The sequence below is a fragment of the Salmo salar genome, chromosome ssa15, assembly GCF_905237065.1.
Source record: "Salmo salar chromosome ssa15, Ssal_v3.1, whole genome shotgun sequence".
NCBI classification, from domain to species: Eukaryota; Metazoa; Chordata; class Actinopteri; order Salmoniformes; family Salmonidae; genus Salmo; species Salmo salar.
Genome location: NC_059456.1, coordinates 25,967,128 through 25,981,372, shown reverse-complemented (window position 1 = coordinate 25,981,372; position 14,245 = coordinate 25,967,128). Strand labels below are relative to the sequence as shown.

The window sequence follows — 14,245 nt, the reverse complement described above, 5'->3', positions numbered from 1 at the left end:
AATTTGTCTCTTAACATCTCACCTGATATCCCAATGTGTGCTCTAAAAACCTAAGAAAAGACTTTTGAAAACAGAATATGAATGTATATCCACCCAGTATGTATTGTATAATAATGATCCTAAGTATGTTGTATACTCATTTGCTATGCTGTTGGGACTTACAGGCAATCTGTTCTCAATGTTTATTTTCTGTGTATCTGTTAGCATCCACTCCCTCCAATGTCAACAAGTGCCTCTGTGCTGCCAAGAGTTGGACAGCTAATGCTTTTGATTGAACGTGTGCCGCTTAAGGCAGCCAATCGTATCCCCTTTTCCTCCTCGGTGTCTGAAAGCAATTAGACCTTGAGCTGGCACATCGCATCCCAATTACACAAAAACCTGAGTTGGACACCTCAGAGAATTGAGTGCCCCTGTAGGGACCTTTCAGTGGACGTATGGCAGGTGTGTGTGTCTGTGAGTGGGTGGGGTGTGTGTGTGTCTGTGAGTGGGTGAGGTGTGTGTGTGTCTGTGAGTGGGTGGGGTGTGTGTGTCTGTGGGTGGGGTCCATGTGGGTGCGTGTACGTGAGTAGCCGCGGGTGTGTCTGTGGCCATGTGGTTGCTCGTACGTGAGTAGCTGCGGGTGTGTCTGTGGGTGTGTGTGTGTGTGTGTGTGTGTGTGTGTGTGTGTGTGTGTGTGTGTGTGTGTGTGTGTGTGTGTGTGTGTGTGTGTGTGTGTGTGTCCATGTGTGTGTGTGTGTACTGATCTACACTCACCGAACAGTTTTTAGGTACACCACTCGTTCACAAAATTGAATCGCTCCTACAGACAGTGAGTCACTTGGCTATGGCTTGCTATATAAAGCAGGCAGGCAGGCATCAAGGCATTCAGTTACTGTTCTATTGAACGTTAGAATGGGCAAAATGAGTAACCTAAGTGACTTTGAGTGTGGTATAATCGCCGGTGCCAGGCGCGCCGGATCCAGTATCTCAGAAACGGCCGACCTCCTGGGCTTTTCACCCAGGACAGTGTCTAGGGTTTACTGACAATGGTGCAACAAACACAAAACATCCAGCCAGCGGTGAACCTTTGAGCCAAAACAGCTCGTTGATGAGAGAGGTCGAAGGAGAATGGCAAGAATCGTGCAAGCTAACAGGCGGGCCACAAACAGATAAATAACGGTGCAGTACAACAGTGGTGTGAGCACGGCGTCTCGGAATGCACAACTCGTCGATCCTTGTTACGGATGGGCTATTGCAGCAGACGACCACACCCTGTTCCACTCCGATCAGCTAAACACAAGAAACAAGAAGAAGAGTGGAAAAACATTGCATGGAACATAACAGCGAGTTTAGTTTACCTGAGTGTCCTGGTCAGTCCCCAGACCTCAACCCAGTCGAGCATCTTTGGGATGAGAAGGAACGGGCTGTTTGCAGCATGAATGTACTGCCATCCAATCTGTAGCAACTGCATGATACCATCGCTTCAGTATGGACCAACATCCCTGTGGAATGTTTCCGACACCTTGTAGAATGCCCCGAAGAGTTCAGGCTGTGCTCGAGGCAAAGGGGATCCGACCCGGTACTAGAAGGGTGTATATGCCTTTGTGTGGGCTGTTAATTTCAAAATGTTCTCCTCCCATTTCAAGCAAAATAACTCAGAACACTACAGAAGCCATAGGATTTGGGAGGCCTGAGAATGAAAGATGGGCACTTGATTTAATTAGGGAGGAGGTAGGCGAGGGCACTGGAGACAAGGAGACATTTCAGTAACGCTCTAAGGAGACACCACCCCATTCGGCCGAGCCAGATGGTTCAATGCCGTCTGCAGCCTTCGAATGCTGACCCTACCAAAAAAGTGACTCACCAAATTCTCGGAGGAGAGGGAAAGGTGTTGGTTTATGTTGAGACTGAGAGAAACAAGGGAAGGACAAATGGAAGAGAACACAAAGGAAAAGGAAGCCAGGATCATGCCTCCCTCCTCTCTGTGCTGACAGATGGGACCTGGTTCTCACCTGAGGTGAATAAGCACGTCTGACATCCATCTGGGAGGCTTGGCTTGGGTTGAGTGGTAGAGTGGGTACACTTCACGCTTCACTGCCTTCCCCCATTTTGGACTGGGCTCTGATTATGAAGGACACGATCAAAGATCAGAGAAGGATCTGTAATCATTTCAGTGTACCATGCTGAAATATACAGACAGATATAGGAGTATAATTAGATGAATATAAGCATTTTCCATCAAATAAATTGTTCCATTCACTAAACATTGAATTTACTAAGACTAAAATGTTTGATTACTGGGAACAGAGAAGGACTAGACACATACCAACAAAGCAAGCTATATTATTAGTTTAATTTCTATTTTGTAACCTACACCTGGGATTTAAATCAGACTTAGTTGACAAGCAGAAAGGGATCAAGAGGATGAATTGCCGATCAAATATGTATTTTTTGCACAATGTTGAAAACCAGGTGCAGACAAACAGCCTCACAAACTGTGAAAGGTTTGACCGACAAAAAAAAGTTGTTTCGCTTTCTGCTTCAAATCACCAACAGGTCACTTTGAGCCAACCCAATGGCAGGCACACTGTAGGGTTCCTCCCTCTCAATTAGTCCCATAGGCATCACATTTCGTGAGCATTTTTTAAACGTTTCTTGTTGCCCAGAGTGACCTTCCCGCTGTCATCGGTGCCTGGGTCTGCCCCGCGAACATCCGTGCCAATATTGCACACCTCCAGGGTTGGGTAGGTTACTTTCTAAATGTAATCCATTACAGTTACTAGTTACCCGTCCAAAATTGTAATCAGTAACATAACTTTTGGATTACCCAAAATCAGTAACATAATCTGATTACATTCAGTTACTTTTAGATTACTTTCCCCTTAAGAGGCATTAGAAGAAGACAAAAATATATGTTACCAATTGAACGACAACTATTGGATAAATCAATGTTAAAGTTTACATAGCTGGACATATATGGATGTTAAATTTTACTTTATGGGTTGGTTATGTAGGCTTCTTCTAACCCATCGCTTTCTACTACATATAATAATACAATTAAATTAGCTCTTTGCAATAAAAAAACAAAGTCTATCAGAATCCCAGACATTCCAATAAATGCTATACCCGTTGATCGTCAAGACTAGGACTTGGAAATATGGAAGTATAGATTAATAGACAGAGCTATGGATACAAGGACTGGCCATCCATGATATCAAAATGATTGTTTTATCCATGTTATGAGGCTATACAGTGTTTGTTACATTTACAATTGAACTAAGCTCATGAGGCATTTATAAGTTATATTCTTCAAGAATCAATGGATATATATATATAATTTATAAATTCAAAAATGGATGAAACTATAGATTGCCCCTTTTAAGTCAATGAAAAGTGTGTGAGTTTGAGCATGTGTCCATGAGGCCTATGGATTTCTTTTTTAATCAGCATGAATTAGATTGAGCAGTAAAAGCCTCACTTTTGTTCCATAGGCTGGGTCCGCACTATGCAGCTGCTACAAGAGCTATTTATCACTGGCTGTCCACTGGTTTCAAAAACAATGATTGATAGGCAGCTTAAACTTCTTGAATTCAAACATTATCGGGTTCAAATAAACATTTCGATTTGTGAACAGCCATCCACAACAACCACAATCCGTAAGGCGCAAATAGCTAAATGAGAGAGTAGCATTGTTTCACATCAATGCGCTATGTACAGTATATATCAGTAATAAGTGATATCCGTATTGCCGTAGACTACACCACTGCTGTCATCCTTATCTCCAAGCGTTTATTCAATTTGGATAATCTTTGGATGTCGACAGCAGTCGCACCATTGGAAGACATAGATTGGACTGTAGCCTACAAAAGCCTATTCCTGCTCTTTTCCCGCGATCCATCAAACATAATTTGATGTGTCATCATAGTGGTCTCTGACTTGTGGTCAGACTTGCTGAGGTGGAACAAATTTAAACATGCGTCTTTTTTCGAAGCTGATTTGAACGTCATTGAGAAAAAATTGTCAAAGATTATATCGCAAACATTCTTTCTGAATTTAAAAGTAATCTTCAAAGTAATAATTTCGTTTTTCAAAAGTATCTGTAATCTGATTGCAAAAAGTTTGCTGCTAACGTAACAGATTACAGTTACCGTTTAAAAAAAATCCCTTACATGTAATCGGTTACTCTCCAACCCTGCACACCTCCCAGGGGTAGGGGAAGGAGTGAGAGAGAAAGAGAATAAGAAGAGAATGGAAAAAAGAGAGCAACATTTTCTACTTGTGAATGCTAAAACTACAAATCTCAAACCCCATACACTAACAACAAGGAATTATGGCAAAGCACGCTTACTGAAAAGATACTAGTCTCGTTAAAGATATATTCTGAGCTGAAGAAATGTAGAATTGACTAACGGGTGAACCACAAGGCCAAACTGCCGCCATAGCACCGTATATGACCCAGTTACATAATTCATTAAGTCATGTGACTTGACTTATTGCTTTTAGTTCCTAGAGGTGCAAAGGCCCAGTACTGTATGGATTTGTCAGACTCTGGTTACACCTCAGCCATCCCGGTAACATCTCAGCCACCCCAGCTCTTCACACCCACTGCCTTACACTAACACCATAACCTAGCCGTTACATCATAAAAATATGGACCTCCAATTTAGACCCAAATGTAGATCTCCTGCTGGCCATTAATAGGCTACTGCTCTGCTGGCCAGCCTCTACATTTGAATGATTATAGGATGTGTGAGAGGAGTTTGTGGTAATATATACAGTCGTGTTCAGTGGGATGTGGGTGTTTGAGTGATTCTGGATCTCTGTAATCTGTTCCACTGCGAGGAAGAGACAACATTATTCTACAATCTACAGCTCGTTATCTACCCATCAGCCATTTGGATTGGGTCTGACTTCCAAGTTGCAACATTCCTCCTCGTGGCTTATTCACTGTGACTTCCATTGAAGCTCGGAAACAAAAATAGCAAAGCATAATGCATCTGGGTTACTTGTTGCCATTATCTTATATGTAGTTTAGCACACACGTGTCACGTACAGGTACGCTCACTCAAACTGCCATGCTATAGAATGAGAAAAAAACGTGCTACAGCGTCTATGAGTGGCACCCTGGAGATGATTAAAACGCGAGTGTGTCACGAAGGGCACCTTTGAAGCCATACTGAAGGTGCCTCTTCCCATGGTCACATGTGTCTGTCAGACTAGGGCGTTCCTGTTAGGGGTTATATAAATAGCAGTGCTATCAGGTGTAGTCGGCAGATGGTTTACCCCTGGGCTGGATAAACAAGTTACCAAACGAGTACTGTTGTTGTTTGTACTGTAGACATGCTTCAACAACCATATAGATACGCATGTTTGCAGTCTTTGTGGGGGGGGTGATTGTGGGGGGATGATTGAGGGGAGGGTGATTGGGGGGGGTGATGTAACATGCCAAAGATTAACAAAGAAATAACAGCTTGCTCTACCTTTTTCATAAGGTATTTAATTCTATACATTATCTCAATGTAAATACTATCTATAGATTGGGGGAAGACCCTGTTTGTTAGGAAGAACCCCCAAAAATACTGTTCTTTTCATTAGGATTGGAACAATTGTAAGGAAAATAGAACTTGACCTATGAGAAATGATGATTCCCTGACCACTGCATCTTATGTTTGAGTCAATTTCTCTGTTACTGCCAACAGAAAAGCAGTAGATCAGGGGTAGGCAACTAGGTTCAGCCGCGGGCCGATTTTTGTCAGAGAAGGTTGTTCGGTAGAACACAATGATAATAGTTTGTACACTGCAAATTGACCACAGCTAAGCCCAAAAAGACACGAGACATTGAGACACGACCACGTGTCTTTTTTTTATTCATGGGAATACTTGGGAACAGTTTCCTGAAATAAACTCATTTTACAGTCAATAAATTTCACTTTATGGGACCAAAAGAAATCACTCCGGGGCCGGTATTGGTCCACGGGCCGCCTGTTGCCAACCCGAGCAGTAGATCAAATTGCTGGCCATCAACAATTATAGTTGTCTGTATTAACATACATTTTACATATACAACAACCAGGTACTGGCCCTTCTTTTACTCAGAGACCTAGAATCACTTTAAGAGCAGTACGGGGGCATCTGTGACAGTATGGCAGCTGGGGGCGTCTTGGCTGTGTCAGTGTGGCAGCTTTTTGTTGTTGACTACTTCCGTCCTCTCTCTGTGTGGCGGCACTTCCGTGGAGGGGCGAACGGCGTGCGTCTCTGTAATCCTGTTAGCTGCCGCGCCAACGCCGCAGTCAAAGAACTGAATAATGGACTCCCCGCCAAATGTCGGCACTCCGCAGACATCGCCGCGTTAATCCACTGTGATGAGTACAGAGTCGATGCCTGCCCCAGTTTCTTCATTTCCTTATGAGAGAGAGAGAGAGAGAGAGAGAGAGAGAGAGAGAGAGAGAGAGAGAGAGAGAGAGAGAGAGAGAGAGAGAGAGAGAGAGAGAGAGAGAGAGAGAGAGAGAGAGAGAGAGAGAGAGAGAGAGAGAGAGAGAGAGAGAGAGAGAGAGAGAGAGAGAGAGAGAGAGAGAGAGAGAGAGAGAGAGAGAGAGAGAGAGAGAGAGAGAGAGAGAGAGAGAGACTTTTTTGACATTTTGTCTTTCTTTACTGAAACATTCTCATTTCATTTAAAACTCACCACCCAACCTCCCCCTTAAAAATAAAACCAAAAATACATCCTGTAATGCATACATGTACCATACTCGCCTTTCCAGCAACCACATGATACAAGCCAACATCACAATACTCAAGACAATACCCACTCCTACAACCGTATATCCAAAACATCTTCCCCAGCTATACAGACAGCCCCCCCAACACACCATATCTCCTGAAACATCTCCACACTTTTTATCATTTTATAGAACTCAAACTCAACCCTAAGGCGCGCAGAGACCATCCCATTAAACAATAATAAAGGGTCTGTTATCCCCCCACCTTTGACCCTGTTCCTCCTTGTTAGCCAAATAGCTAACTTTGCCTGAGCAAACAGAAAATTCAACAAAACACATTTTTCCTTCTCCTTACTTGAATACCTGTATCCCATTATGAACACCCCATACAGTAAAGACCACCCCCAACCTCTCACACAGACATTCCAACAGAGACATTAATGGCATTAATCTGGTGCACACAGAAAACACATGAATCACAGTTTCTTTCATTTTACAGAAATGACACTCCTGCCCGACTCCCGGTTCAACCCGTGCCAACCAGCTGTTAGTGGCCAGGGCTCCATGTAGAACCCTCCACTGGAGGTCCCCTGACCTCTTTGGTACTGGGGGTTTGTAGAGCCCCCTCCATCTAAAACCCACCATACTCTCCACCCCACATACCCCCTGCCACTGATGTGCCTTCACTCCTGTTAGGCTCCTAATGTTCCTCACCTTAACACAGAGGTTGTAGAGGGCTTTACCTCCCACCCCTTCAAACTCCCCCAGGCTCGGAGTGTTAAAATCTAACAAGTCCTCCAGACCCCCTTGCCAGTCTCCAGTCTCTGCCGTCACCTGCAGTGGCGGAAACATTGGTGGCCCCTCTCCCTTTGGCTGCTCAAACATCCCCCTTACCGGCTCAGACAGTGCCTCCTGGACCTCCTCCAGGAATCTCTCCAGCAGCCTAAGAGACGTTATTCCTGTTTGCTGTGCCAAGACTTCCGGGCTTTTCCACCCCTCCTCTCCCAGGAGTCTCAAGTCACCCAGCCTTTTTACACCCCCTGCCATCAGTTGCCTCTGCAGGGTGGCCGACTGGACCGATCTCAAAGGGATGGCTGGGTTGTGGAAGATAGGCTCCTCCCACACCCACAGCCCAGGCTCCACACCCCCTTCTCGTGTGTGCCTTAGCAGCTGCCAGGCCCTCAGCACCGCAGAGTAAAAATCGGAGAGACCTGCTGTACTCAGCCTCTCCAGCTTCATGAGGAACAGCTGCCGGTCCAACCCTAAATCTCCAGCTCTCCTCAGCAGCGCGCATGCTGGTTCCCTCCAGCCAACATCAGTATGGTACAGCAGTCTCTGTGCCGCCTTTAGCCGGAAAGCAGCCATCCTGCTCTCCAGTTCCACCAGGCCCTGTCCTCCTTCGTGGACGGTCATATACAACACCGCCGCCCTCAGCCAGTGATGGCCCGACCAGAAGAAGTCCACCAGCTTGCGTTGCAGGTCTGCGAGCAGACCGGCGGGGGGGGTTGAGGACAGCCAGTTTATGCCACAGGGAGGATGCCACCAGGTTGTTAATTATCAGCACCCTCCCTCTATATGACACTTGGGACAGGAGCCACCTCCACCTGGCCAGTCTTGACACCACTGCCTGTGACAGCCCCTCCCAGTTCTTCCTGACCCACCTCTCCGAGCCCAGGTACACCCCCAACACTTTAAGCCCTTCACAACCCCACTGCAAACCCCCTGGAAGCAGAGGAGGAGCCCTATCCCCCCATGCCCCACATAACAGAGCTTTGCTCTTGCCCCAGTTTACCTTAGCTGATGAAGCTCCCTCGTACACCTTCAGACTGGTCTCCAGTGCCTGCATATCTTGACCATCCCTGACCATCACAGAGACATCATCTGCATATGCTGACACTGCTATGCCTGTCACCACACCCATACCTGTCCAGCACACTCCCTGCAGTCTCCTGCGTAGCAGGCCTAAAAAAGGCTCAATGGCTAATGTGTATAACTGCCCAGATAGAGGGCATCCTTGTCTAATGCCCCGTCTCACCCAGACTGGCCTACTGAGCCCCCCCTCCCACCTTAACCATACATGATGCCCCAGCATACAACAGCTTCACACAGGTCAAAAAACTCCTCCCAAACCCAAACACAGACATCACATTAAACAGATATTCATGGTCCACTCTGTCAAAAGCCTTCTCTTGATCTAAAGAGACCAGTCCAAAGTTCACATTAGAACCTCTCGACAAGTCCAACATGTCCCTAATTAAGAACAGGTTGTCCGTGATTGAGCGTCCCGGTACACAATATGTTTGGTCCTTATGTACTATCGAGTCCAAGTGGGACTTCAGTCTGTTAGAGAGGACCTTGGCAAATATCTTGTAGTCCGCACAGAGCAATGCCACAGGCCTCCAGTTCTTAAGTTCACACAAGTCCCCTTTTTTTGGGCAGGAGAGTCAGAGCCGCCCGACGGCAGCTCATCGGCAACTCTCCTACCCCGATGCATTCACGCAACACGCAAAAGAAGTCCTGTCCAATTATTCCCCAGAATTTTTTATAAAACTCCACTGGGAGTCCATCGACCCCCGGTGCACGACCGGGGGACATCTGGGTTACGGCCTCTGCCAGTTCATGGGACAACAGAGGAACGTCCAAATCGTCCCTCTGTGCCAGAGAGAGTTTAGGGAGTTCTGTGAACAAGACCTGAGCACACAAAGGATCACACTCTTCTGCCCTATACAATTCAGTATAAAACTCCACAGTCCGCTCCCGCATCTCACCCACCACAGAGGTCACCCGCCCATCAGACAGCCGTAGACAATGCATACCCTTGGCTTCACTGCTCTGTCTTTCCAAACCAAAGAAGAAGGAGCTGGGAGCATCCATCTCCTTGAGCATGGAGAATCTAGCTCTTACAAGTGCTCCCTTTGCTTTAACCTGGAAAAAACTGCCCAGGTCCCTGCGTAATTCAGCTAAATTAGCCTGGAGGCCTACATTGCCTTGCCCCACCATCTCTACCTCCATCTCACTAATACACCGCTCTAGTTCCCCCAATACTCTCCTAGCCTCTGAGGATGAGAGAGCTGTGTATTGTTGACAGAAAAGCCGAATTTGGATTTTCCCCACATCCCACCATTGGCTCAGAGACTCATACTCCTCTATTTGCTGCCTCCACCTTTCCCAGAAGGTCTGGAAACCTGCGCAAAAAGTGGCATCTTGTAAGAGCTTTACATTGAATTTCCAATAGGATGCCTGCCGGGGCCCTGGTGAAATAGACAGCCGAGCCATGGTTATGTGATGATCGGAAAACCCCACCGGGAGAATGGTAGCGCCCAACAGCCTATTGCTCCGATTCCTAGACATATAAAACCGATCAAGTCGGGCTGCACTCACCCTAGCCCCAAAAACCTTCACCCATGTGTACTGTCTTGTGTTCGGATGTTTAGTTCTCCAAACATCCACTAAGTCGAACTGATTAATAATGTCCCTTAACACTCCCACTGACACTGAATGAGGCTCTTCCCCATTTCTGTCTTTTGTAAAATCCATTGTGCAGTTCCAGTCCCCTCCGACCACCAGTGTCTCCTCAGGCGCTACCTGTGAGAGTTCCTGTCTAAGACTCCCAAATAGAACCCCTCTTTCTCTCCCTGTGTTAGGCGCATACACATTTATAAAGACAAAACCCATGTTGTTAATTTCTGCTTTAACAACAAGGAGCCTACCCCTACACACCTCCTTTGAGGAGCACATTTTTACAGACAGACCCGGTGCAAAAAGGACTGCCACTCCTGCACTAAGATTTGTCCCATGGCTCAACACACTTGCCCCTTTCCACCAGAGCCCCCAATCGACTTCATTCAACACATCACTATGTGTCTCCTGCAGAAACAACACCTGTACTTTTTTTTTTTTTACATATTCACCCAACACACTCATCTTTCCCGCATCTCTGGCGCCATTTATATTGAGCGAGCCTACCCGTAGAGTCTCCATAAGAAGTGGGAGAAAAGCCAGCAGAGAAAAAAGACCAATAGCAAAGCTCAAAAGTCCCAGTGTCAGAAAGAAAGTATACATCTAAACAGTGTCCGAAGGTAAACCCTTACGCACTGTTGTGACCCACTTCCTCAACCTAAACCGTTTCCTGGGTGAGAGGACACCATGCCCCTCATTTTTCACAGCATGTTGTACTGATCGTACAAACTTTCTTGAATCAGGGAAAAAAGCCTCAAGATTAACTTTTTTCCTTTGGTCTCATTCAGGAACCTTGTCAGTTCTCTCAATGTGTACTTAGACCCCTCTGCTTGACTGGCTGTCAGCTCCGGGCCTATTGAAGAGGAGTCTGAAAAAATATCTCCTCATCCTCTTCCTCAGACTCACTTTCCTCCTCATCTCTATCTCCCACCCTGACCACCTGCTCTTCCTCTCTGGTCATGGCATCTCCCACAGCAACAGGCAAAATTTCCATTGTGCCTTTAACCACACCCTTTTTCCTTTTCCGCTTGGCACCCTCCTCCTCCCCCCCTAGTCTCTTACACTTCCCCACTATACTCTCCTCATCCACTAGCATAACCTGACTAGACCTAGCATCCTCTACACCACCCTCCATAGCATGACTAGGCCCAGCATCATTCACACCATCCTCCATATCATAGCTAAGCCCAGCCTCAGCTACCCCACCATCTCTAGCCTGACTAGGCTTAGCCTCCACTACCCCACCATCTCTAGCCTGACTAGACCCAGCCTCCGCTACACCACCATCTCTAGCCTGACTAGACCCAGCCTCCACTACACCACCATCTCTAGTCTGACTAGACCCAGCCTCCTCTACCCCACCATCTCTAGTCTGACTAGACCCAGCCTCCGCTACCCCACCATCTCTAGCCTGACTAGGCTTAGCCTCCACTACCCCACCATCTCTAGCCTGACTAGACCCAGCCTCCGCTACACCACCATCTCTAGCCTGACTAGACCCAGCCTCCACTACACCACCATCTCTAGTCTGACTAGACCCAGCCTCCTCTACCCCACCATCTCTTGCCTTACTAGACCCAGCCTCAGCTACCCCACCATCCCTGGTATGACTAGGCCCAGCCTCTGCTGTCTGCATCTCATTTCCCCCTGCACTTTGACCTCGATTTCCCCCACCGGCGCTTGTACCCTCACTTTGTCTACGGCCTTTATGTGGGCACGCAAAGCTCTTATGCCCCAAATCCCCACACTCAAAACACCGTAGACTGTCTGTGCTGGCAAACCCTGCATAGAGCCCCTCCCCATGCCTCACTTTAAAATGCACATTTAGCTGTTGCTCATTGTTGTTCAGGAACATAAACACTTGCCTCCGAACGAAACAACGTGCTTAACAGCAGCTGCCTGAAAACCTGCCGACAGTACACGAAACCCGCTAGCAAACTTACCAAAACGACTCAGCTCTTTCCTGATTTGATCGTCCGTAATAAACGGAGGTAAATTTGCAACAACTACTCTTGTCGAAGGGGTAGAAAGAGGTAAAACTGGCACCAACACATCCCTTACAAATATTCCGCTAGCAATTAGCCTACCAACCAAATTTTCTCTTTTCATGAACACCACCACCGCTTTGTTCATTCTAGAAGCAGAATGTATAAATTCAGCTCCTACCTGTTCGCTGACCGCGAGCAGAACCTCCTCCACCTTAACTCCATTCTCAGGAACACACCTGAATCCATGCCGTATCGACAGCGTCTCCTCCGCGCTAGGCTGAGAAGCCATCGCGCATACCACACCTTGCAAACCCCAGAAACCTTACTCTGTCTTCTTCCACCCTAACTCTGAAAAAAAACGGTGGATACCGCTAAAACAAATATTGCATTAACCCTCCACCATAGAAAAAAAAATGTAAGAAAAAGATCAAGAAAAGAGTCTAGAAAGTTAGTTAGGACAGAGTCCTCCGCACCAAACACTCAAACTCCAAAAAACTCCCAGCATGCAGAGAGAGAGAGAGAGAGAGAGAGAGAGAGAGAGAGAGAGAGAGAGAGAGAGAGAGAGAGAGAGAGAGAGAGAGAGAGAGAGAGAGAGAGAGAGAGAGAGAGAGAGAGAGAGAGAGAGAGAGAGAGAGAGAGAGAGAGAGAGAGAGAGAGAGAGAGAGAGAGAGAGAGAGAGAGAGAGAGAGAGAGAGAGAGAGAGAGAGAGAGAGAGAGAGAGAGAGAGAGAGAGAGAGAGAGAGAGAGAGAGAGAGAGGGAGGTCACATCCCCAACAACAGGCGTCACCAGAAAGCAGACAGCACATTAAAAGATGCATCTGGCTCATTTGAAAGAACAAGGCCAAATGGAGATGGTGGGAAGGGCTGCGTTAACTTGTGAACATACAGTAGCCTATGAGATGATTGGCACAAATGGTTTATCTCTGTTAAATCAAATGGCATATAAACGACTGCTGTGTTTTGTCCAACACTCAAAAGTTCCCTGTCATTCTCATATTGCACGTCAATCTGGTTGAATTACACATCCTATGTCATCTCATATTTTAGTCACAGATGATTAGAACAAGTGATAGTGGATGGGACTCTATCAGTTTTTCAACGCTAACCATATTGTAGCACAGTGTGAGAGTCGGTAATTAGGCCAAAGCTAATGACCAAAGCTAATGACCAAAGCTTAAATGCTAATGACTAGCTAGCAGTGAGAGTAAAGGACCAAGATTACCAACCTGCAGCTGCAGCAAATGGAGTGACAACAAACGGTAGCCATGTTACACAGGTCATTTCCTGCGTGATGTGTTTTCCCTGAGCTTTTTGGTACTCCTGCTCACAACTGCAGGAGCCACAGGAACCAAAGCAGTCGCTCAACTGAGTTCCCCAATAGGCTTCTCTGACTGTGAGAGCATATTATGCAATTTGTTTAGTTTTTTGAAAATATGGAATTATCTTGCAATGAAAGCCACTGGTATAATGTATGATTTTGACTTCATTAAATGTTTTGGTTTGTTGAAAGCAAGTCATGGTAATACACATTGAAGTTGGATGCAGAATTGTTATACTTTTTTTGTCACATTGGTTGATGCTCATGTCTCTCTCTCTCTCTATCTATCTCTCTCTCTCTCCCACCCACCCCCTTCCTCTTCTCTCCCTGTCCAGACGCCGGGCTTGGCTCCTGATCCATACAGGAACTACATGCCCATTGCCCCTGGGAGCCCCATCTATGACTATGCCACCATCACTCCTACCGTCCCCCAGCCCCAGCCCACCCCCACCCAAACCAGCCACACACCCTCTGCTGCAGCCTCCTTCTTCATCAGGTAAGTCAAAGCCATACTTTACCCTATAGAGCCTTGTGGGTGATATATGCATATGTAGATTTCAGAGACTTGTGAACTTGTGGCTTGATCGATGACGCAATCCACTTTGAAACTGCTGCCTCTTTCCACATATCAGAGCAGTCAATTCAGGAAGTGAACTGAAATTTCAATTCAATAATAAAAAAATGGCATATATTTTCAATGACTCATTCAATTGGAAAGTTTTTACGTTTGAAATTTAAACCACTTCCTAAATTGACTGCCTTCAATTCGAATTGACCCCAAACCT

The 14,245-nt window shown here is 46.3% G+C and overlaps 1 protein-coding gene across 3 annotated transcripts in view; it reads left to right on the top strand.

Moving 5' to 3' along the window:
* The window catches only part of kif26aa (kinesin family member 26Aa), a 170,755-nt gene that overhangs the window by 67,304 nt on the left and 89,206 nt on the right, over positions 1-14,245 (top strand). For all 3 annotated transcript variants that reach the window (XM_045695578.1, XM_014143831.2, XM_014143833.2), the window contains exon 4: positions 13,796-13,956. In XM_045695578.1, coding sequence (XP_045551534.1) covers positions 13,796-13,956 — 161 coding nt within the window. The remainder of the gene's footprint in view (positions 1-13,795; positions 13,957-14,245) is intronic.